The 25,590-nt window shown below is 43.0% G+C and overlaps 1 protein-coding gene across 11 annotated transcripts in view; it reads right to left on the bottom strand.

Moving 5' to 3' along the window:
* The window catches only part of nav1a (neuron navigator 1a), a 96,651-nt gene that overhangs the window by 58,898 nt on the left and 12,163 nt on the right, over window positions 1–25,590 (bottom strand). For 7 of the 11 annotated variants that reach the window (XM_025901475.1, XM_025901480.1, XM_019349590.2 and 4 more), the window contains 4 exons: window positions 22,869–23,052; window positions 17,504–18,384; window positions 16,832–16,923; window positions 4,254–5,069 (listed from right to left, as the gene is read on the bottom strand). In XM_025901475.1, the coding sequence (XP_025757260.1) occupies window positions 4,254–5,069; window positions 16,832–16,923; window positions 17,504–18,378 (1,783 nt within the window). In that variant the 5' untranslated portion in view covers window positions 18,379–18,384; window positions 22,869–23,052. Of the gene's footprint in view, window positions 1–4,253; window positions 5,070–5,306; window positions 5,538–16,831; window positions 16,924–17,503; window positions 18,385–18,894; window positions 19,008–22,868; window positions 23,053–24,228; window positions 24,334–25,590 lie in introns of those variants that run through there. The other 4 variants (XM_025901477.1, XM_025901478.1, XM_025901482.1 and 1 more) reach the window with 4 other exon arrangements.

Below are 25,590 nucleotides of genomic sequence, written 5' to 3'. Positions count from 1 at the left end.
AGTACTAATATGATTTAGAGGAGGATGGCAGGAAGCAGACAGCACTAATGCAATGGCTCCTGCATTAAGTCTTTAGACACTGACCACAGAGCACTGTAAACACACGCACACACCAAATGAGAATAAATGCATAATCATATAAGAACCTATATGCAGAAACATCCCTTTCCTCTGTGAATACTCCCTGTCACATTAAAAAGATGTCCTCTGTCCTCCTGCTGAAGCACTGGTACCAGAAATATCCTCTCTGCTGTCTGACTTGTGACAGAACACTGCTGCCCGTCAACTCGCATCAGAGTTGAAAAAGAGGAGGAGAAAGCGAGAGATTTGGAGAGATGCTTTATTCCTCACTTTCCTTGGGCATTTGTGTTTGTTTGGCTCGCTGCCACCTCCTCAATGGAGGACTACTGCCCTGAATCCTTCAGTCAGCAAAGCCCGGGGTGTAACCAGCCGATCCGACCGCACCCGCATGACATTAAAGACTCAGCATTGCCATCACAATGGAGGAACTGATTATGAAAAATACCCTGCGGACGCCAAACGGATGAATATGGCAGAGTATAGACAGGAGAGGGTATCAGAGAATATGCATGTGTGAGCATGTGTGAGCTTTGCTCTGACATTTTTTCCTGCAGCGCTTTTAAGTTCTCTTGAAGGCTTGTGTGCTTGTTTGTGTCTGTGTGTCTTCCATTTCAGGCTTTGTCGACTTCTCTGTAGGGTTTATTGTTCCTCAGACAGCTGATGAGCACACAAAGAGGAACCATCAACCACACAAACTTGCCCACACACACATACACAAGAGAATGCCAAACTAAAATTACAATCGCACTAGTAGTTAAGGCCGCATTAATGAGCATCCATGTGTCACCGAGTCACGTTAAGTTCCCTTCTGCTGAGTCTTCGTGCTCGGCCAAAATCAAGACCACACAGCATCTTCAATCTTCTAACCTACATTTATATTCCCTATCCGATCTGAAAAGTAAAACTCCCCCAAATGCCCAAATCTCTAACCAAACAGATGCCCTGAGGGCTTTAATCTTTAATTCATTTTAGTCTTTATAGCTGGTCTTTTCTAGGGTGATAGATCTGCGATTAGTGGAACGGGGTTGAATCTTCTCATTATCTTTATGCGAGGTTTAATCCGGATGCTTGGTTCTTGTCTTAGGCTGGATTCTCTGTGGCTGTGCCTACCCCATGCTGGGAAAGGCCACTGCTTTAGGGGGCTTACCCTCTCACACACACCTCATTATGGGTACTGGATGGGACCGGGAGGTGTCATTAGTGGCAGACATCTGAGGTTCAGTGCATTGGATTACTCTAGCGACCTATGCTGCTTAGTGCCGCTCAGGTCGATATATTTCACTGGCAAAATTTTGAAAGTAATGTTTATAATTCTCAACTTGCATGTCAAACTTTTAATGCTATTAACATCATATAATACAAGCTGCATTTGGGGGGAATTAACTCTACAAGTCCAGAGCTGCTGTCCGTGGACACGCAAGTCAAGTAATTCTCTAAATCCAATTAGTGTAAAGCTCTTCATCACTCAGTGGTTAAACATGTATGTCCGATTACAGAAAAACAGATAATGCAAACAGTAATCCTAAATCACCTCACAAGATAAACAGAAAAGCCAAACCTTGAAATATCCGGGATTGTTTTTTTCCTCTTTCTTTTGGTGTGTGGGAGGGGGTTTATCCCTTTCAAGCACACAGCTGATGGTCTTGGGTTACACATCCTCATTATAGTTCAATGGCATTCTTCATTATCTTTGTCCATTACTGTAGGCTAATCTCAAAAGGACAGTGTCTCGGTGCATGTGGCTTGATGTCATGTAAAATGACATGCACAAGACACAAGCACATATTTTACTCCCAGTAGCTCAAAGCTAGCACATAGCTTCCATAACGACTAGGCCTTGACCAAATTAAGGTTCATGTATCAATTCGTAATATAGTACACTACAGGGATCCATCAGGCTCGTGTCTTCAGGAAGTAGAAAAGCAGAAGGTGAGACTGTATATAGGAAGAAGAGTGGATATCTGGGAATGATCCATTGAACATCCATAATCTATCTTCCTATGACAGAGCACACGGAGCAGAAACCAATTAGCCAAGCGTCCCATCGGAAATGGAGAAGTAGATACGATAAAGGATGAGCCCACAGCTGCAAGCTACAGGGCAAGTTACAATTAACCTCTCCCTAACACACATACAAACACAACACACAGACATTTCCATGAGCATGCACACACAGCTACCCTACATACTTGCCCATTTCAGTGATAAACCTCTGGCAGGTAAGAAGAGACTGTAATGACCCAAAGCTACACTGCATTCAGTCATTTAAATCTCAGATAGAAATATAGGTCATCGCCTATTACTATTATTTTCCTTCAGGGTGTCTCTTTCTTTCATTTGTCTCACTCCATGAATCAAATTATACCCTTTCCATTTTTTTGTCCCTAATCTCTATCATTACCAGGTTTTCCTGTCATCTTCCTTTTCTCTTTTTATCTCCCTCCTCCCTACCTGGCTGCCTCAGTGTAGGTGTGGCCAGCAACATCACAACAAGGAACAAGGTCACACACAGATGATACAAACAACACACACACACACCATGTACAGTACATACACACACAGGGCTGCTGGGGCAAGGTCATCCATGCTGCGATTTGGGGCCGTGCTGCAGGACGCAGGCTTGTGTAGAGTAAAAGAGAGTGGAGCAAAGATAAAGGTTTGATGATGAGCAGAAAATGACTTCCTTGCATCGAGCGAGATATTACGACCTACTGCACTCCTCTTTCCTCATCTCGCTCGTTCTCTGATGCTATCTGGTACTCCTAGAGGGATGGAAAGAGAATGAGCAATAGAGAAATACTCTCGTGTTCGTGTGTGTGTGTGTGTGTGTGTGTGTGTGTGTGTGTGTGTGTGTGTGTGTGTGTGTGTGTGTGTGTGTGTGTGCATGAATGAATAATGGATGATAGGTGCAGATTCAAACTCTGTTTTGACCTATTAATCACAAACTCAGTCATCATTGTCACGGCACACCCACAGCAGCAAAAACTTGGAATATACAATGTGTCCCAGCGCAACTGCTCCCGACAGGCAATCCAAGCACACGTGTGACCGTGCGGATGCTTGAACGCTACCTGCCCATGCCGCCACCCACTCACTTTCCCCTCTCTCCTCATGCACGTTGCCCCCGGTAACAGGGGGATGGGGTGGGGGTGGATAGTGACCATCTGTCAGTGGCCCGGAGATCAATGAAACTAGAGGGGGTGAGGGGGTTGAGGGAGCGAAGGAGTAGTGCGAGGCTAAATAGGTGGCCCACTGTGACCGGAGCCTGGCTCAATATGCGGCCGTTTTATTTACAGACTGAAAAACAACACTCCCCACCAGTCCCACTCACACGGCCTTTATTAACGACTGACCGATTTTGGCAGGCCGGCAGAAAGATGCAGTTTACATACAGCGATGCAGTAGGCGATACATACGCTTGCTGGTGTTAAAATGTGCTGCTAATTTTAGAATAAGTTCCCATGCTAACAAGGTTGTTGCAAAAGAGATGTAAACACACAGAGATCATGGTATAATGATACATTAATGTAAATCTAGCACACTGTGGCAGTGGGTCAAATGAGAGGAGGAGGAAACACTGCAGCGTATGTTGACTAATGAATCAAAAACACAACAATGTCAGCCGTATGGAAATGCTTACTTCAGCTTATTTGTAGGAGCACACACTGCTTGTACACATGCACACACACACACACACACATACAGACACAAATGCATACGACAGAAATTGATTTGGCACATTCGAACCAAGCATGTGTAACTGTTTACAGTATTGTCAACAGGGGGAAATTCACCACCTTCAGACCAAGAGCTGTCACTATTATATAGTGAAAAGCACTAAAATAAAACACCACACACACACACACACACACACACACACACACACATATATATACACATACACAGTATAGTGTGCTGCAATAGAGACTGAACTCATTTAAAATTCACTGTTGATGCTGGTGCTAGAGCCAGAGCTGGAGGAAAGGGTTTGGGTGTGGAAAGGAGAGAAGAGCAGAGATATTTAGTGTGTAGAGTCACAATGCTTGACTGTTTGTTTCTGTATTTCAGTTTCCACTAAAACAGTAATTAACCTCACATCTTTGCAGCCAATTGTAAGTGAGGACAAATAACCGAAAGCAACCGAAAAACTGGGACAGAAATCACAGACTCACCCAGTATTTGGCTGAAAAGCAGTTGTTCCAGGTCTCCCAAGACTGTAACCACTAACTCTGGATCCACCTTTAGAAAGCTCTTATCGTCCTCACCCTCTATCCCCTTCCTCTCTTTCTTTTCCTCCGCTGACAGAGCTGCAGGTTTTGATTTCTCCCCTAGTTTCTTGCCATTAGTCCCAGCTCCATTGGAGTTTGCTTTGGTTGGGTGATCAGCTGGGTCTGTATCTGCATTCTGGACTGTCTCAGAGGCCTTGCTAATTGGCTTGACCTCCGCATAAGGTCCCCGTGGTTTGCCAGGTGCAGGGATTCGACTTGGCTTGCCTATATTAGAAGTCACAGAAGGGGAGCAGAAAGACTTTGGCTTCCCCTGAAAGAGAGACTGTTCTGACTTTGAAAGTGTCCGGGACAGTGGCGGTCTCCCACCACCAGCTTGACCTGCCTTACTCTGCCCCGCTTTGTTGGTCCCAGTGCCAGGACGGCTTGTGTCATCATTCCACCTGGTAGACTGGTACAGGTGCAGCTTCTTCTCAGCATCGGTGAGCACAGACAAGTTGCTGAGTGAACGCTGTTTGCGAAGCCCGGATTGACTAGGGATTGGAATGGGGATAGATCCGGAGGTGGGCCGGTAGACCTTGAGCTCTGACCCAGAGGGACGCGGAGGCCCCTGGGGCAGAGCAGAGGGCTTGGCGGGTGGTTTCCTTGATGCCATGGCCTGGGATGAAGTATCCTGGCAGGGGACAGCAGCAGACCTGAGGTCCAGCTCTCTGGGCTTAGCCGTCATGCTAATGTTAGCCACATTAGCCTCCAGCATCCCTCCTGCAGAGACCCAAGCAACAGCATCAATGATACACTCTGACACAGACACAAGCGAAAAACACTGAAAGACATGGAGGAAGAAAGGGGAAGCCCAAAAAAAAAAAAAAGACAAAGACTGTCTGGTCTGCACTCAGTCTTCACTCCAGGGTCAAGACAGCCAGACTCCCCGTAGTGAGAGACTGTGGCTTCACCCCTCTATTGCAAATGATGAGTGGGTTAGTAGAGTGACAGCCTTACTCACTGCTGGTAATCCATGGATCTGCAGATCTGCGTCCAGCGCCTAAATCCACTCCCTCACAGCATGTCTGCAGCTCCCGGAGCCGCACAAATGACAATAGTGCTGCCAGAATAAAGCACAGCACTGACCAGTGTCTCTCTCCGTGTCCCCCTCTGCTTCTCTCTCCCTTGCTCTGCGCTCCCTCCTGTTCGCCAGGCACGCAGCAGCCGACTGACAAGAGAAACGGTCGCAGCAGCAGCAGCAGCAGCGACGTCCCCCCACCTCCTTTTTTCTCTCCTCCCTCTAACTCGCCTTCACTCTCTGCCTTGCTCACTCTACCCCCGCTGCCTCATTCACCCTCCCTCTCCTTCTTCCTCCCCTTTCCATCCTTCTTTCCTTCTTGTTGTCTCTCTCTCTCTCCTCCCACTCGCTGATTCACTGCCTCTCTCTCTCTCTCTCAAGCACACGCCGCATACGCTGTGTTATGCTGCACACCAGTGAGTGCAAACATAAGGGCTTGACGACAAATTACCAGCATTTCCCATAAACTCAGCTTTTTGCTGTTCCTGTTGTGCAATAAAAGATTTCTTTTCATGAGGGAGGGATCCCCCAGAAATGAACGCTTACTTTTACTGTCCCCATCCATTTATATTAAGGCCCAGGTATATTTGACTCAATGTTTTTGAGGTTATTAAATAATTTTGAATCAAAATATGCCCCACCACCCCATTGACACACATATAGATACACACACACACACACACAGTTCCAACCCCTCAGCAATTATTCATAATCACATTAACTGCTCTATTCATCCATTCATATTTAGATTTCCTTACATGCCCTGATCACCAGAGGCCCACCCATGATTAAGCTGATTTAAATTATCTGGGAAAAAAAAGCCATGACTGCAGGATCAACCAAGGAGAAGAGGATATGCATTTGTCAGTGCTTAATACACAACAACACAGGCCACTAAACACGCTTCAATTAGTAGCTAAAAGACCCCAAATGGTCATCATATAGTTAAACGCCCCCTCCCCACCTGCATATTACCACATATTACCACACCACTCCATCGCTCTTTCCTCATTTCCCTTTATTCCTTTCCTTCTTTCCAGCATCACCCCCTCCCTGCCTTCTAGTTAAATCAGATGCACACGCAATTAAGTTTTCAGGGTACAGATTCATCACATTCTAAATCCATCCGACGATACCTCGGTGGTTTAAAGCGAGCGCACATGAGCCTGCGTGGCTAAAGTGAATGGATGTTGACGTCTTTGTTTTTGTCCGTCTTCCCGTGCGTGTGTATGAGTGTGTGCGTGGGCTTTTCTCTACGAGCGTGTCACATTGATGAGACAGGCCCAGAGAAGCCGAAGCTCCGGTCCTGGGCCTTGGGTTGCTCTTGCACGTTTAGCTATGTCACTTGATCGCGGTAGACATGGCATTTCAATCAAAGAAGGAAGGAGAAGAGCTTCTTCTTCCTCATCCACCTTATCATTTTATTGTTTAGCAGTCATCATCGCCATGCCTGTCACTGTTCACTTCAAACACCTGCAGAATCTATTCTCGTGATTTCTCGTAACACACAGGACTTGCTGGAGATCTGATAATACAGGAACATGAACGGAGCCTGAGAAAAAGCACGGTGATGTAATTTGTTTTAATTCCCCATTACAGGTAATAATGACAGCAGGTTATAAAATGAACTTCAAGTCCATCATAACCCATTAACAATCAATATAGCTGTTTGCGCCATCATTTATTTTTGCGTTGTAATGCATCCTGTCTGAAAACTGGTTTTCAGAGTGGAGTGTTTAGGGTCCGGGCGTATTACCATTACTGTATGTCGATTTTCTGTAATATGCAGGCAGCAGTGCCTGCAGCTATGACGTTATCAGGCCTCAAACTGTTGGGAGCAGTATTCAAACAAGCAGGCCGTTTTCTGTTACATTTGCATAAATCAGTTGACACTAAACCCGAATGGAAACAAGCAACGTCCTGTTTGCACACTTTCCAAACTCAGTATTAGAGAGGTGCTTTAAATAACGGCTCGTTTTTCATCAGCAACCAAACTGGCGCCAGCCGAACCTAAAAGTGACGATGACAGGCTCTTAGTGTGCGTGCTCGCCCTTAGCCTAAAAACTATTTGGCCTCGAATGTGTGTGTGTGTGTGTAATACAGTAGCTGAGTACATACAAAAACACAGACACTCTATGGATGTTTTATTGTGAAAAAGCTATAGCCATCAATTAGAGGCAGCAAACTTTAATAAAGGGCCAATGTTGAGGTGGTTATGCCACACTGAAGCCAGAGGTACCTGGAGACAGTTATGGGGGCTCTGGGGGCAGGTAGCAGGCCAGCAGTGCGAATGAGGAATGTAATTTAAGGCTAATAGGTGCTGTACGTCAGCTCTTATACCTCCCTGATGAGGGATTAAGGTTAGTGAGTGACCACATACAAGGCAGGTCTGTGGTGTACAGATGCGTGTGGTGCAGAGATACGCGTCATTGCTCTTGAAAGCATATATATATGCACAGGTAAAGTGTTGGCAGCACACAGCCACTTGTTTGTTCCAGAGCTGGTCTCTCTGGCTCCACAGTCTAATCACCTTAATATATGGCTGATGTAAACATGCTGTATATTCTCTCCCTCTATATCTACATAGCCTCTCTCTATCGTTACACACACACACACACACACACACACACACACACACGCAGACACACACAGAGCACGCTGTCTGTGCACCCTGACTAACTGACCTGAGCAATCTGGCCTGACATCAGAGACACTGGCAGTTTCAGAGTGTGATGAGTGCCAGTGTTCAGCAGTAGGCTACACATTCAGCACGGAGCAGACTCGTAGTATGATACATAAGTGTGTGTACGCGTGTGTGTGTGTGTATGTGTGGGCGCGTATGTGGACACAGGCAGACGGGGGCTGACCACAGTGTCTGAACCCTTGGGAAACTTCTTATGACAACAGGCAAACAGTTTAATTCCAATATAAAGAGACTTTTAAGCAAAGTTAAGTAAAGGCAAGATAGAGAGGTACGAATAACGTGTGAAGAGTGAAAGGATGGTTTGAAAGCAGGGTGAAACAGAAGCAGAGAGAGAGGCAGATAGACGCACAGACAGAAGGAAACTGGCTCAGTGCTTTGCATGAATGTATTTGCCCTAGCATCTCTAAACAGTTTGGAAACAGATCCGCCACTATACTCTGATGGAGGAGTCATGTGAAGCAGCCAGTAGGACACGCTTACTCAGAGACACTGTGTACCACATTATATTCATGTTTACAAACTTGCACAAAATTTCCACCTTAAAAGGAAAAATACTGCGAGCAAAGAGGAAAGATCTGCAGATTTGGGTGCAACTGCATGTAACACGGGCCCCTAAACTTTTAGAGGAACAGTTCCCATTCAGGCTAAGCAGATGGCATGTGTTCTCACTTCTCACCCACTCCCTGTTGTCACGCACTCCCTCTTGGTTCCTCTTGTTTTGAGTTTGTTTTCAAGAGTAAAAATAAAAGTTGCTATGAAGATGAGGCATGCGACAACGGAGTGGGGAAGCGAGAAGAAAATGACGAATGAGTGTGATTGAGAATAGAAGATGCAGAAAAACGGAGCAAGTCAAAACAAGGGGAGGCCCGATAGCATCAAAGAAGCCTAGTAGATGATATTAGTGGGGGAAAAGTAAAAAAAGAATGTCAAGTTATAGCCCAGAAAGCAAGTCAATGAAGAAAGTGAGAAGAGGAGGAGGAGGACGGGTGAGGAAGGATCTCTGTGTGTTTGCCAGAGAAGCAAAGGAAGTCTGTAAGACAGAGAGGGGATATCCTGCTTCGCTGCCTCGCCACTCCTGCTACATTTGCTTATGTCCGCTAACACACCAACGCGTGGGGTCCACAGGACACAAAGAAGAATACCAGACCATGACACACTTCTCCACAAGGGACAGCTCATACTCACACACATGCTGGTACAGCGCAAACACAATGACATGGCTATTAATGTCCTGTTTATACACAAAACACTGAAACGGCAATCTGACTGATACATACAGTGTGTGGCTTCCTAGCGGAATTGTGTGAATGAGGGAGCGAGTTTTTCACAATGACACCTCTTTAGTGGTCTTATCGAGCGCTGATGATGCACAGCATGAGTCACTGGCCTGAGCATTTGGGAAATTCAGCTATCAGTGACAATAATGTGAGTGCATCAGTCAGCTAATCCAGCAAAAACACCATTCTCTCCCAGAGTGAATGCCAGACGTTGGCCATATCTCCCACTAAACCAACTACAAATGGAGGGAATATTTGCAGAGTGTGAAAAGGGAGAATTTGTGTGTTTTAAAAGGTATAACTCTTTGTAGACGCTCCCTCATAGATGCCCCAATGTTGACATTATCAGCACATTTCCCAGGAGTATCCCATAATGCTCTGCTCCTGAGTGTGGTTGCCTAGCTACAGCGTGGTGTGCAATACAGCAATAGTGGATCATCATGTGTATGAATGCAGTTGAAGGAAGACGAACAGTAGTATCTGCCAAAAATAAATAAATAACATTAATTTGAAACATCCTAAAGCCACAGTATGTGTTTATATGCTGGTATGTACGTGTCTTCTTCATTCCCCATGGGTTATTAATTAGATGTACTTGTGACTTCATTCCTGTGTCCGTGGGCGTGTGCTCCAACATAGAGAGGTTACACGCATGAATGACTTAACTTGACTCCCTGGGCTACGAGTCACCCCACAGGTCAAGAAGCATCTTGTGTATGCACTCATTCACCCGTTCCTCAATTCACTCTTCTCCCTCCATTCTCTCCTCCTTCATCTCCTGCTCTGTAATGCAGCTGTGCATTATTGTGTTCCCTCTTCATTGTGAGGAAATGACCCTGGGAGGAGAGAAATGGAGCAAAAACGGGAGAAGACAACAGGAGGTGGCTATTCTGACATAAACTGAAAACTGGGTTGTTTTTCTGGATTTTAAAAATATTGGAAATATTACTTGACTGAATGCGACCAGCTATTTTGTTGCTATTGGCAACGATAACTCAAAACACATGCCTTTGACCTGCATGGCCCTCAGGGATCAGCCCGTGGCTTCTTATCTGCTGACCTCAACATGCTTCCACTTGGCCAGATCTTATAAAAACCCTAACTCCATATAACCTGTTGCCACTGATTCTCAGTCAAGCTCTTGGGCACATTTCATTGAGACCATTTCTGATGAGGTTCTAGTGAACAGTAGACGGGTCTATTGAAGGTCCTATGCCAGGTCTTTGCTCGATTCCTATTTTTAAAGGAAATGATTTTCATATCCTGTTCATCTAGGACAGATGATGTTCATTTTGATTTTTTGAAGATGTAGCATTGCATCATTTATTAACTAACTATTACAAGTTTTACCAGTCATGTAATAGCAAGAAAAAAACAAAAATGTTTTATTATTTTATCATCTTAAAATCACAAGCAGACTTAAGTCCTCTTTGACAAAATGGTTTATCTCTGGTAAAACTGAATATTGTAATAGATGGCTTCCTTAAAAGACAGTTCACACTTCTTCTTAAAAAGCGTGAGCTCAAAAACCAAAAGGACAAGCCATATTACTGCAGTTCTTATGTCTCTACATTGGTTGCCCTAAGCCACTACATTCATTTTAAGATTTTTATTACTTACTTACAAAACCATACATGGAGCTTTCCCTAATTATATTAATGCTATGCTAAAGCAATTTAACACTTCAAGACCTCTTAGATCAATGGGAAGTGGATGGTAGTGGCGCTTAGTGCGAAATCAAAACAAGGAGAAGTGGCATTTAATCTTCAGCACAGCGTCTTATACCAACTGCCTTTTGGTCAAAAAATGTTGCACAACAACACTCCGAACTACTCCAAGAGATAATTTAAAACTGAAGGCTTTTATCATTATACCCCAACAATGAACAACAGAGTTCAAGGTTTGGGTCAAATATAAAGTAAGGCATGACATTAAACCATAAATAGTGATTGCTGCCTCACTCCAGGCGATGAGCACGGAGATAATCTAGTCCATTCTTATGTCTGATCATCTTCCTAAAGCTACTAAACCACTCATCACTATCCAACGCCAACTCGGCATATGTCTCCCCGATTAGATTGGCCAAAGAGGATTACGCACTGTCTAGTAGATGCAGTCAGGTTTACCAAAATGCTATTCGCTTGACTGTCCAGGGGCATTAAAGGCATGGCAAGCATGACATCTATAAACAGTAAGTTGATTTCAAACCTTCATTACTAAAGATTTCCCTGAATGTTTCTAGCTTAAAATGAAAGGCGCTGAGGGGTTTTTAACATCTACTTTGCTAAATGAGATAATCCCAAATTGAGGTAAAAAAGCAAAACGCTAACCTGCAGGAGGGTAAATAAAGATATACCATATTTGTTTATGCAAGTTCATATGTTGATAATTCTTAAATTATAGGCATATATTTTAAAATTAGCCAGTCATACCTAGATTTCTACATGTACAGGTGTCTGTGTGGGATGATGTGTGATGTTTTATATCCTTCATTATCTGAATGATGTTTGTAGGTGTCTGTACAGTATGTGTAAGTGTGTGTGTGTGTGTGTGTGTGTGTGTGTGTGTGTGTGTGTGCACTTGAGACTGTGACATTTTGTCCATTGGGAATTTTGGGACAAAATATTGCTGGGATGAAAAATGATACACAACCCACATCACATTTATCTTTCAAAAGCCATCTGTGCACTGTCACTTGTGCATGCATCAGCACACGTACACACACAGTCTCAGATAAAAACCCATTCTCAGATACACCTCTCTAGAGAGTAATAGGGTCAGGAGTTCTGGGGTCGAATTGAAAGAGCACATGGTCCTACAATCACATTAAACGTTCAGATCTTCATTAGGGTCTGGGATAAAAGATGTAAGAGCGGATCGCGTTACCCTGATTCAATCTAACGCATATAGAGAATATTACATTCAAGGAGATCAACTCTAGCCACTAAGAGCAACCAGCACTACATCAAATAACTGGGCTTTATCGTGTTTGCTCACCACCAGGAGATTGTAAAAATTTAACCAACATTTAATAATCTGTCTTTTCATCTCAGTGCACACACTTATTGTTTATTCTCTGTCATCATTACACAAAATTAAATTCCTCAACCCACTGACCTCATTGGTCTTCTCCTTTCATCTCTCACTCCTCTCCCTCCTTCTCTCTTCCTTCCCTACAAACTTTGCTTTCCACCCCGTTTCCCTCCCTTCCTCCACTTGCTAAATTACAGTTATTACAGTGCCAGCCCACCATCCATGTAAATGCAGCTTCAGAGGAGTCAAAGATGCTTTGGTTCTGTTTCTAACGCCTGCTAGGCATCAATTAAAAGGCCAAAACTAGCCCCAAGACAGCCAGAGGCCTTTAAAGACTAGGGCTGGTCCACCACCAGTTCCCATCCCCCTTTTCCACAACCAGATGGTTAAAGGTTTTATAAAGGTTTCATTTGCAAATAACTCTATTCTTGTGACACAATGTATGTTCAAACTCAAACTACTGCCTTGAGCTTGTAGTACTCTGCCAAGCAGCCAAGTTGTACTTTACAGCCATCTGTAGAGATGCATACGCTGCAAGAAATGAAGGCATTCAGCAAAAGATCACCAAGTCAGTATCTAACAAGATGTGAAATACGACCATAGTCTTCCCCGAGTTATAAAGCGCTGTGTTGGATTATGATTCAGTAATAGTTTTATCCTTGAGTGAAATTTTAAAGCAAATGTTTGCTTTATAATTATCTTAAGGGATTCAAGAGATAAAACATTCAAAGAATGGGAAAGCGATACCTTTGGACAGACAATGCGCAGCTGTTGCCAGAAAGAGCTGTGAACATTAAATATGATAATAGATGATTGATTGTGCCATGTTTTCTATGTGCAGGGATTTTAGTTAGACTTATAAAGAAGGACAATGGCAGTTTTAATCTTTTCTGTCTTCATCTCCTCCTATTTTTACCAAGTCATTGGTCTGAAAGCAAAGATTCTTCTTTTGCAGAACTTTTTATGACGCTTTAATAAAGCAAATAATAAAACTGAGCTAAATTGAATTGCAATAAAGTTTAGCATTTAAGAAATCATATTAAAATGCAATCTGTGAACCTTGTTTAACACAATTATTTCATAAAGAAGACAGAAACAGGAGCTTTATTTTTTAAGTCTGACTGCAAAACTAAGGTATCTGTGATCTAACAGAGCATAAAAGTATAAAAAAGGCAAAATAGTTTTTCAGTGTTTTCTATTTTTTTTAGCTCGATTTGCACAAATAATATGAAACTTAAAACAATCAACACTGATGGTTCTAAGTGCGTGACTGGTCAGCGGCGGCCTTCCAAAAATCAATTCAATTCAATCTAGAAAGAGGAACCACCAACAGGTTTTGGTCAACAGTGAATTACAATAGTCTAATTGTGAGAAAAGAAAGGAATTCATAATCATTCCTAAGTAAATATGGTATTTACTATACAAACAAATTTTTAAGGAACTTACTTTAACATACTTCAATAGGTATTAACCTCTTGTGCTAACATGCTAATGTTAAGCACTTAAAATGTTTAACGTATTTACCATTTTAGTTGAGTGTGCCTACTAGACTTGTAGTCAAGACCGCCTAAACCAAGACCAAGACAAGACCAAGACCAGAGGGTATCGAGACCAAGACCAAGACAGACCGAGTCAAGACCAAGAGTCGAAACGAGACCAAGACCGAGACAAAAAAGTCTCTAAACTGCAGCCAGATGCTGCTTCGTTTACGAGTGTCAGGTATATTTATGTGTTTTTGCGATGCACTCGCACAGCCCTCCTCACTGCTGTCTACTGTCTCACTCACTTACTGAGAGGACAGACGCACGCTCCATTGACTGTCGCGTCTCTCACCCTCTCTGTTTTTCACATACGATATTATCCTATATCCTCACATGTGATTGGCCACATTATGGAGGGATTGGAGCATAGCTGAGCCACTGTGTGAGAGCTGGGTAACGAAAGGAAATTAAGTGAGGAGCCGGCTCTCGCTCAATGGGGTCGACTCTTCTGATTCACTACAAAGCACTCTCTAAGCACGGCTCTTAGAGCTGATGCTTTTGCGCATGACACATTATCGAGCGTTACGTTGTGTGTCATGGATACTGTTGACTCCAACGACTATGTCGATCTGAGACAGCGAGACCAAGACAAGACCGAGACCAAAGTCCGTCAAGACCAAGACCACGTAAAAGTAAGACCGGTCTCGAGACATCCAACTCTAGTGCCTACACATATTTAGCTCTACACATAATGCGCAGGTGAGCCTGATAGAAATGCTATTAGGTTTTCACGTCACAGAACAGAATTTATTTCTCAGCTATGCACTGTCTTTTCTGGGACCACTGAGCTAGCATTACTGTGACACTGATGAAAGCTGCGTTACCTTAAAGTTTCAGTGTCACCCATAGATGTCAGTGGATTGCAGTCGGCCAAATTGTTTTTCTTACCCCTCCCAATTCACATGCGTAACTCTAGGCTGCTGTAGGACAAACAACTCATCTTTAGTGAGTGTAGGCTGTCTGTCTATTGCTTGCCTCAGCTGTCAATATGCCAGGTATCCGTGTGTATTTACTCTGGGTGAGTCTAGAGGACGCCGTAAATATTTGTGAAAGGACTCCAATCCAAGTTGATGAGTCAGTGAAGCTCACTTCTGTTTGATGGCAGCAATACTGAGGTGAGTTGTTGACTTTTCTGTTGGTAAGTGTTGCTATTAGCCTCTGATAGCCACTGTTAGACTCTGTTAGCTGCTGTTAGCCACTCAGTGAAATATTCTTGGTGGATCACTGTGACACTTAGTAAATAGACTCTCATAAGATGTTAAAATGTAATCAAACTGTGTTCACAGGGAAAGCGTGATTTTTAGGACACGTAAGGCTAAGACTAATTGACATAACGTTAGCTTATAACCAGCTGTTATTGTTGTTTAGCCAATATTTAGTCAACTGTCCAGACAAGGCAAAAATATTGGGAATAAATAAGCATGTTTGTGCACTTTTTGTGCATTAGAGCTCTAACTTCAGTTCAATTCATGAGGCTTGGGGTAAGGAGGAAGAGGTTGAGAGATACCAGTCGCATCTTTGCTTTGCATTTTCATTTCCTTCATATCTTGAGCCTGAAGGTGGAGACACTGATTAAATTTTGCCTCCACGGCATGCGAACGCCTACAAGTTATCTTCTCCTCTGCCTTTGCTGTACTATCTATGTGGCCAGTCTCAAGCTGCATAAATAAAACATGATTAGGGAGAAAAGCAATCTCCATCTCAGCCACTGTATTCAAGATGGCGGGTCAGCAGGGCGGTTTGCACAAACAAGTACCCACTCCTGTCCATTTTTTTTTATGGATTAATTCTAAGTTTATAAGAATGGATCAGTTTGTTGGAAGGCATAGATTTATGAATTCAATATTCTTTTTTCTACTAATTAACCTCAAAAAATGACTGACTGTACCTTTAAAGGTTTAAGTTATTAATTAAATGACATTGTGCTATATTGTCCCTAAACTTAGACATTACATATAGAAACGGCTGTGATTCACCTAATATATGGCACAGTGTCATGTATATGTAAACCCAGTATGAATGTTTCATAACTTAAAGTTATTTCGGACTACACTGTGCATATTGTAACATACATATAATAACTAAAAAGCAGTCGATCCTCTTTCTGTTTAACTGACACCACATCAAGAAAAGAATGATTCACTAAGCCACTGAAAAAGTCATTTCTCAGAAGCACGTTCACATTCTTGGACTCAGACTGACCACTACAATGCGTAACTATAGCCGTGAGTACAGAGCAAACCATTACTCAAAAGCCACAGGATCAGGACAGGGATGGGGTCATGCTGGGACTGTGGCTTTTTAGGTCAATGAAATCTGAAAAGAGGAACTGTGAGAGGGAAGAATGGGTTTTAACTCTACAACAGTTCTTGGATGAATATGAAATCAACATGCATATAATGGTGCCTGGCAGCAAGTTAAGAAGTGCCCCATTTCATCCCATTACTGACCCACATCACCAGTGTCAACATCCTTCATCCTAACATCCTGAGCACATCTCTCTTTTCCATCTCATCATCCAGGAACTACGGTACTCAGCAGAACCCCAGGCTGAGACACACAGAAAATTACACCACCTAACTTCAGACATGGCTCCTGACGACTGATGAATTGCAGCGTGACAGACATACATTTGGACAAAGACTGGTTGTCCCTTAGTATTCACTGAGTCTATTCAGGTTCTACAATGAGACCCAAAGGTCAGCCACTGGCTTGTTGTGTCTGACGCCACTTATGACTCGCAGTCGCAGTAAACGTCTGGCTGCCAGAAAGTACACATCATTTGTACCTGCCAGAAGTGCTCTTGGCATCTTGGTGCCCCAATATTAACTGGGCAGACAAAACTGGACCAAGCTAAGGAAAGGGAGAAAGGAGAGGAGATGTGTTACTCCTGTGTGAGTGAGTCTAACCTGGTGTCAGGTCATCACAGCAGACTTCTATGGATCCAGATGAGCAGTCACTCAGTTCATCAACAGAAAATTCACTCACTTGTGCCTGCAGCCTGTCAACACGTCAGAAACACAGCCATCACACATCTGTTACTGAACATGCAAGTCACGCCCATATCCTTTACAATCAAATGCATAACCTGTTGTGTATGACAGTAGAAGAAAAGAGGCGATGACTATCTCAATTATTTCCATAAAAGCAAATCGTATAAACAGTAAAATGCTGAAACAGTAATGTGCAAAGAACTGTGTATAATCCTATCATTAATAAAGAAAAAAGAAGCTTACATTTTTTTATTAAATGTAGATATTGTACAGTGTGCTTTTAGTAACATAAAAAACTGTGTGTGCATGGGGGAGAAGAGCAGTATACGGTGTCAGCCCAGCGGCTATGAGAAGACACTTTAACAATCAGCTCTGCTCCAGAAAATCTCCAAGTGTGTGTGTGTGTGTGTGTTGCAGGAAAAGATACTGAGGCCTCTGTGGCAGGTCTTAAGTGTCCTGAGGATGACTTCTATGTGTAAAGAAAATTATCACATGATAATGAAAAGGGGGGTCAGTGATAAAGGACTCATAATGGAAAGCTTTATAACTCTTGCTTCAGTTGTGCTTGTGTGATGAAAGACCCCTTACCTATGACTGAATGGAGCCACAGCAGCCATGTTGACTCTGGGTATGTGTGTCTCTTCAGATGTTGCCTCCTGATCCTGTGTATCAACAACCTCCTTGGATGTTACTGGCATGGTAAATGTGATAGCTGGCAACGGTAAGGGAAGAGGAGAGGAAGCTGGACTGCTATCCTCAGGAGTTCCCATTTCCTCATCTGATTGGCTGCCAGAGTCGCTGTGATCTCTGATGGTGTGATGGTTTGAGCAAAGAAGAGTGGGCCGAATGTTACAGTTGCTGAGTATGACGGACTTGGGTGGATGGTTTTTTGGAGGCTCTTCCTTCCTTCCTGATATCGCATCAGTCATTGCTTGGGTTACAATGTTTGAGTTGTCTCCTCTGCTAAAACTGAGCGGTGGGCGCAGGTTGCTGGCTCCATACGCTTGATTCTTATTTGCAAAGGTGCTTCTGTTGCGATTGCCATCCTGGGGTAATTGTGAGGGGATTTGCGCAGCGGTATATTTTCCCAGGTCTAGCGTGTCTTTTGAGTGTGGCGGATGTACTCGTCGCTGGGTCAGCGGGCTGCTGTAGGCAGATCGTGACACCTGGGGAATAGGAAGAGCTCCGGTTCGCTGGAAGAGCTGACTTTTAAGGCAGGCATCTCTCAGGGTATCTGTTGAGGAAGGCCCAGGGATACTGGAGTTTCGTGGACAAAGTGACGGGGAGTGTGCAGGTGTGTTCGCAGGCGTGTGCTTAGGGGTCTGTTTTGAGGACCTGGGCAGGTCACTCGCCCGGCGGCGTGGTTCTGTTTTAGGAGAGGAGGGCAGAAGACTGCGGGGGAGGGGTATTCCTGATGAGGGAGGCCCACGGGGAACTGACTTCACGTTGACCCCCCCACTCATGGTGACCTAAATCAAAAGACATAAAGAGGGGAAGACAACAAAAAGTTAAAAAGTTAGGTGACTGCATGTCCACAATAGCATGAGATCATTAACCATAAAACCTTCCCAAAGGGTTTGGTTATACATTAAGAGTCAATGTTAAAGTTCTACTAATCTAATCAGGCTGAGAATTTGCTTTTCCTTTCACAGAGCTATGCAATGTGAGCCAAGTACATATGACAAAATGAGTCATGGTAAACCACGAGGTGAACTTATTTTCAGCGGAGCATGGAGTTTCTAAGAAATCAGATTTGCCTGCTAGGAGTTAAAAACACAAAACCAGCTTTTTACACACACACACACACACACACACACACACACACACACACACACACACACGTGCCAGCTTTTTATACACTTATAGATCATTATGTTCTTGAAAAACAAATACTGAAAATGAACTCCAATACAGGATCACACTTACCCCCAGCACAATGCATACATACAGTTTCAGAGGAGGTACAGAATATTCCTCACCTTATTTGCTTTGACTGCAGATAGTCCTAGGTTTTGTTACCCTCTTCTGTGTCAGAATGACAGAAACCCTCCAAGAACTACAAAAGCCTGCCTGAGCTTCTGTGAGCCCGCCTATGCTAATTCTGATCAAGTGAAACGTTTCATATAATTTTACTGCTTCGTGCTGCTCTGCTGGGAGGGGAAAGGGAGGCAGTGAGTTTGAGAGAAAGGCAGGGAGGGAGGGCAAAAAAGGAGGAAAAAACGTCAAGTGCACGTACAGCTGCTTTTTAACGTAAGTGTCGGCCAATAACATGGCAGCAGCTCAGTTCCTCTAAGCATGTAGACATTCTCAAGACGACCTGCTGAAGTTAGATAGGTGATTTAAGTGGCTGTAAGTGAATGTGGCATGACTCTTGGTGCCAGCCGGGCTGGTCTGAGCATTTCAAAACTGCTGATCAACTAGGATTTTCCCACACAATCATCTCTAGGGTTTACAAGAGAATTGTCCAAAAAAAAAGAAAAATATACAGTGAGCAGCAGTGTTTTTGGAAAAAATGCTTTGTTGATAGCAGAGGTCAGAGTGCTTTGAGTTGGTAGGAAGGCAACAGTAGCTGAAATAACTACTCATTACAACTAAGGTAAGCAGAAGAGCATCTCTGAATATGAGATGCTAGTGAAACCTTGAAGCAGATGGGCTACCATAGCAGAAGACCAAACTGGTGGCCACTCCCATCAGCTAAATACAGGAAACTAAGGCAACAATTTGCACATACATTCCAAGATTGGAGTATAAAGATTAAATATATGATGCCTAGTCTGATAAATCTCTATTTTTGCTGCAACATTCAGATGGTAGAGCCCGAATTTGGCATACACAACATGAGAGCATGAATCCTTCTGCCTAGTATGAACTGTTCAGGCTGCTGGTGGTGTAATGGTGTGGGGGATATTTTCTTGGTATACTTTGAGCCTCTTAATACTAATTAAGTGTCTTTTAAACACCACGGCCTACTTGAGTATTGTTACTGACCATGCCAGTTCCTTTAGGACCACAGTGTAGCCACTTTCTGATGCTATCATGTCAACAAGGACCAAAATATCTGATGAATGTTTCCAGCACATTGTTGAATCTATAAGAGGAAGACTGAAGATTGTTCTTAAGGCCAAAGGGGGTGCAACTCAATACTAGCACGGTTTACATAATAAAATGTCCAGTGAGTGCATATATTGAAATGTTCATACATGTACAAATTCACTCTAGATTCTCTTCCTAGTTGCACTTAAAAAAATGGTATGTGCGTGTGTATTATAATTACACACACACACACGAACGCAGACATACTTAGATATATACTAGAGATTTAATGCTTAACCCTACTTGCCCCGTCTTAAACAGCAAAACTTTTGCTGCCAGAAGACTTTGTGGGAAGCTGTCTTTAGTGAAGCATTGATGTATCAAATTAAGCCGTCACAAGGATAAAGTGCTGGATTATTTGACAGTGCATCTAATCACAGCATTGCACACAGTGTCATGTGGATCACTCAGACACACATTTCCAGCAGTCTGAGAAAAGCAGGAGAAAGAGTGACTGCTTCAGCTTAAAAAAAAAAACTCCTATGAAGAAAAAGGACTGATTCTCTGCAGGAGGCCTTCCTTCCACCTACTTATAGAATCAGACATACTAAGACAAGCAACTGAGAGCTGTGCGGTATTTTGATTGATGCTAATGTAGGCCTGCACAGCAGCGTACAGCTGCAGTGATGCAGCAGTAGGTAAACAGAGACAGATGTGATCATCCATCCTCCTTTTCCCCTATTACTCCCTAAAAATTCCTCCCCCTCCTCATTGTCTGTTTCTGTATGTGTCTTCCTCACACACTCCATCTCTTGGGAGGTCCAGACAGAAAATGAGCATCAGAATTTCTTTCTGTCTGCTATAGGACCTGCTAGGATTTCCAGGAGCACAGGTGTGGGCTGACTCTATGTCTATCTGTATGAAAATTTGATTTTCCCTTGGGGATATGCCGGGGTCACACCAACACTTCTGCAGGCTGTATAAGAACATACAGGGGCTCAGCTGCTGACGGTGATGTGAGCGTGTGTGTGTGTGTGTGTGTGTGTGTGTTTGTGTGTGTTTGTATTCATATCTTTGTGGGGACTAAAAAGGGGAAGTTTACTATACTTGTGGGGACCAACCGCCCTTATGGGGACCAAAATCCTGGTCCCTACAAGTTTGAAGGCATTTTTCCACACTCAAAATGTGGTTTTAGTGTCAGGGTTACAATAAAGTTTTGGTTAGGTTTAGAATAAGGGTTAGGATTAGGCATTCATTTTTCAGGGTTAGGTTTATGGTAAGGGGCTAGGGAAAGCATTATGTCAATTAGATGTCACCACAAGATATGAATACCTGAAGTGTGTGTTTACGTGTGTGTGTGTGTGTGTGTGTAAAAGAAGGAAATACAAAAAAGGTGACTGAAACCAACAGCTGTAAGTTAGGGGGAAAAATAATCTAGTGTAGTTTGATTTCTTTCAGTTATGTTATTATAGGATATTTTGCAGCACAAACGTCGTACGTGTGTTGGGTACATTGTCTTTGTCATGTGTTCAGATTTACAGGCTTCAAAGATTGCTCTGTATCATCCTGTTACATAAACAACTTTACAATACACCGTCTGTTGGTTCCTTTCACTGTATGTCTAACTGCATGTGACGTCTGTGTCTAAAAGAATTAGTTTGGAGTTTGGTTTTTATTTTTACTGTTTGAGGCACGTGCTAATGCAAAAACATGAGGCCAGCTTTTAAGGATGTTTATATTGCTGCTGATTAGTTTGACAGTTTCATTAGCATCAATCAGAATCATTCAGCTTCATTGTACATATTTGTAAAGCTTCACCTTAGTTTTATATTTTTCCAGATTCACAGCAGTGGGAAACAGCACTTTAATAGCTAAAAACAATATTTACATATCTTATTGTGTGACAAAATAGTTGAACAATCAATCACTTTTGTTTTGAATTTAAATCATAAATCAATTTGCCATCACTATCAGTCACTATGTATTGAGTACTACAGACCCGGGCCTCAGGGCTGACATCATGATTTAGCTTTCATACTTAAACCAGCTGAAATAAATAAAACCCTTTTCCCTGAGGTTTTGAAGGACATCATCATGTTTGTACACTGACGCAAACACAGTACAGAAGCCTACAGAGAAATTGGGGGGTTTTTTTTGCTACAGATCAGTGTAGTTATGGTGTGGGTTACTGCACGGACCTACTACGGTCTCTCCTTCACTCTGCTAGGGTGGTGCTGACATCTACTGGGTACTGTCTGCAACTGCAGGAACACAGCTTCTCATTCATTACAGTCCTGTATTATAATTAATTATAGCTGCGAGGTGAATTATGCAAGCTTATTAATAGCATCTTTTACACCTATCAGAAACATCATCCATATCAGGTTTGTACTCTCCTGAAGGACAGAAGAACAAGGATAGCATTGCAGCCACCATTATGCTACATGTTAACAGTGTAATTTAATAACATTACACTGATTTAGCTCAGCTTTCCCATGGCGGCCTGTGGCTGACCTGAGTTACTCTATATCTTATGAGAAAAACATGTATACCCTCTCTCACAGACATGCACACTCACCCTTGTGATGAACACCCTCTGACTCATCACAAAATCAATACATGAGTTGGTAACACAGGCCTCTCTGTCTGTGAAGGGCATCAGCAGTGCCTGTGTGTCACACAGGCTGGAAACTATAGTACATTGAATTAATCACCTCCACTATGACAGCAGCCAGAACAACAGCAATAAAGTACTGCCGTGGATCAGAGTAAGCTAGTGATAGCCAGTGGTACAATAAATTCCTGGGAAGGCAGTTTTCTTAGAAGAAAGTCATCATAAGATAAACATAGCAATGTTTTTAGCTCAAAAAGAACATATGATTAAATTTCAAGGCTCTGCTGTGTCACACGAAAGTCTTACCTGTCAGTGAGTTTCCCAGTTCTTCAGTGTGCCGTTGGGCTAAGCAGACGGAGCCGGCCAGAAGCAGGTCACACTTCTCTGACGTCCCAGGAACAATGGGCTGTTTTTTCCTGGATCACAGTTGCATCCTCACCACTGCTCTCCCATTGGTTCGCAGCTCCTCACCATTCACCAAGACAGGAAGCTTGAACAAACAGGAATGACACATTCAGCCAATCAGGGACCTCTCTTTCGAGGTGACTCATTTTCAAAGTGACTTTCTTTGATGGAATCAGTATTCTAACCTTTCGCCAAAAGAAAAAAATGACATTTGTCATGTAGATTCAAAGACCACAGTCATGTATCTATGACCTCAGAGGGCATTACACTAACCTAGATTCATTTTCTGGAGGCTTACTCTAAACATTAACTTACCCTGTCCTTAAAGCATGCTCTCGTCGTAAAATATCATGTTTTACACTCTGGGGAACAGCTTTCGTCCCCATTATAAAACAAAAGAAACACATGATCATTATGTGACGGTGTAAACAGAGTTAAGCTCACACACTGTAAGTACTACCTGGACCACACGCACATACACACAAGAGCTGAAGAGTGTTTGTGTTATCATGACTCATTTGACCAAAATGGAAATGTATTTGGCATGAAGTTACCCAAAATGACACATAATGTGTCACCATCAGAAATCCCGCAACACAGCACATAAGTCATCTCCGAACCTTGAGTCTCTAAATTGCACTGGGACATAGTAAAGTAAATGAGCCTTGCTGGGAACTGGTGTGATAAAATGGGTTCTCTAAGTATTTAATGTACTGAGGATAGCTGCTGTACTCCTTTAAATAAAAAAAGATCTTTGTCTAACACACGTCCTCTGCACATGCTCTTATTATAGAAGCCAGGGTACAAACACATGCACCCACAAAGTAAACAGAAGAAAATATAACCCGACTACTGACAATATAAATATCACCATGGGAGAAGCAGCCTCCATTCTTCTCAACATCAACCAACATGACATCTTTTTCAAATGTACCACACGCTACAATATGTATACTACACATGCTTTACTGAGTCATACAGCCAAACTGCTGACTCAGGTCAACTGCCAATCATTTCATCCTTTAGATAATCCTGCTCCCGTTCTTTTCGTTTATTGTAATCCTCTTCACTGGCCCATCTTTTCTCTCTTATTTTTCTAACTGTCGCACAACCATGAACATAGTCCACTTATTAGACAGTTTAGTAACTCTGTGCTTTTAGAATCAACAGGAAATATATCCAAGAAGAGAAAAATATACTTTAGAAATAGAGAAGGATCTGAAATATTAACTAGCTAAAGTAAACACAAGCCTTCACTCACCTGCTTCAGTCTCCAGTTGGAGTCCAATCTGTATGCTGCTGAGCATGGCTGGCTCAATCCCTGCCTTAGCTTCTTTCTACTTTTTGGCTGGCCTCTGAGCTGCAAGCGTGTGTGTGTGTGTGTGTGTGTGTGTCCCCGTCATTCTACTCCCCTATCACGTCATGCCGCTCTGCTGCTGCCGCAGTACGCCTGCAGCCGTATCCCCACCTCCTTCTTTTTTCCTCCCCTCATCCCAATCTCTCTCTCTCCCTGTCTGTCTATGATGCTCTCTCTCAATAATGGACCTGTTGGCTTCATTCCCTCCCTCCCTCTCCCTGGGTGAAATATAAGCCCAGCTAGCAAAGACCCGGCTGGTCCATTAGCTGGATGAGTGCGGTTTGTGTGTCTGTGCGAGCGCAATCACGGCTGCCTCTATAGTGTGAGTAATACATGGTAATTAAGCAGATGTAGCCACAAATGTGAGAAGCCTAAACCCATCATCTGGCTTTCTAGACCTAATTGGTGGTCATGGAAATCAGGATGACAGAAAAAAAAAAAAAAGTGCCACCTTAATGATAGATTTTCTGACGACAAATGAGAATGTGCACATCACTAGCATAAACACACATAATCACACAAACGGGCACACACATAGACACACATCTGCCCTCTATATCTCTTTATATATCAGTGTGCATGCCTGAATGAACCGGCATCATGAAGGAGGGCAGCTCATCCATCACTCCTCCAATTTGTCCCACACTTCTAATGAAAAGAGGGGAGGCGAGACAGAATGAGAAATAAGTGATGCAAACGAAGGAGAGGAAAGAAGAGAAGGAGGAGGAGGTGTGATGGAGAAAGAAGCATGTGCAGAGTAAACCTTTTCCTGATCTTTTCCCAGCTGACAAACTGGGAGTAACATTACAAAAACATCCCAGATCCCTGACCTTAAGCTTGTCTTCCAAACTCTTTTTTCAATACTCATAAACTATGAGCACTATAAAAATCTCATCAGACAGTAGGAGGTCTGCTTGAATTAAAAATCACATCAACAGAGAGACAAATGCGGTTAAATCACTGCTGGTTTATGTCATTTTACTGCTGGGCAACATCTCCCTGGTCATCTTTACAATTTATTCACAAACTCTTATGAATTTATTAAAAAGGGCCCTTCTTATTTTGATAATTCTACGTTTGTTACCTTTTGTAATCATCGGTCCACCCGGCCACATTTGTGCCTTTCTCTGCATCTCTGCTCATATTTCTGCTGTGCTGGCCAAGAGTTCGACCCACTATTATAAGAGCCAGTGCTGCATATTTAATGAAGTCTGTGACACACAACAAAATCAGAATCCCATCCTTCCCTTTTATAATGTAGATTAT

The sequence above is a fragment of the Oreochromis niloticus genome, linkage group LG20 (assembly GCF_001858045.2).
Source record: "Oreochromis niloticus isolate F11D_XX linkage group LG20, O_niloticus_UMD_NMBU, whole genome shotgun sequence".
Taxonomy (NCBI): domain Eukaryota; kingdom Metazoa; phylum Chordata; class Actinopteri; order Cichliformes; family Cichlidae; genus Oreochromis; species Oreochromis niloticus.
Note: the sequence above shows the minus strand (reverse complement) of the source record. Positions and strands in the feature narration are given on the sequence as shown.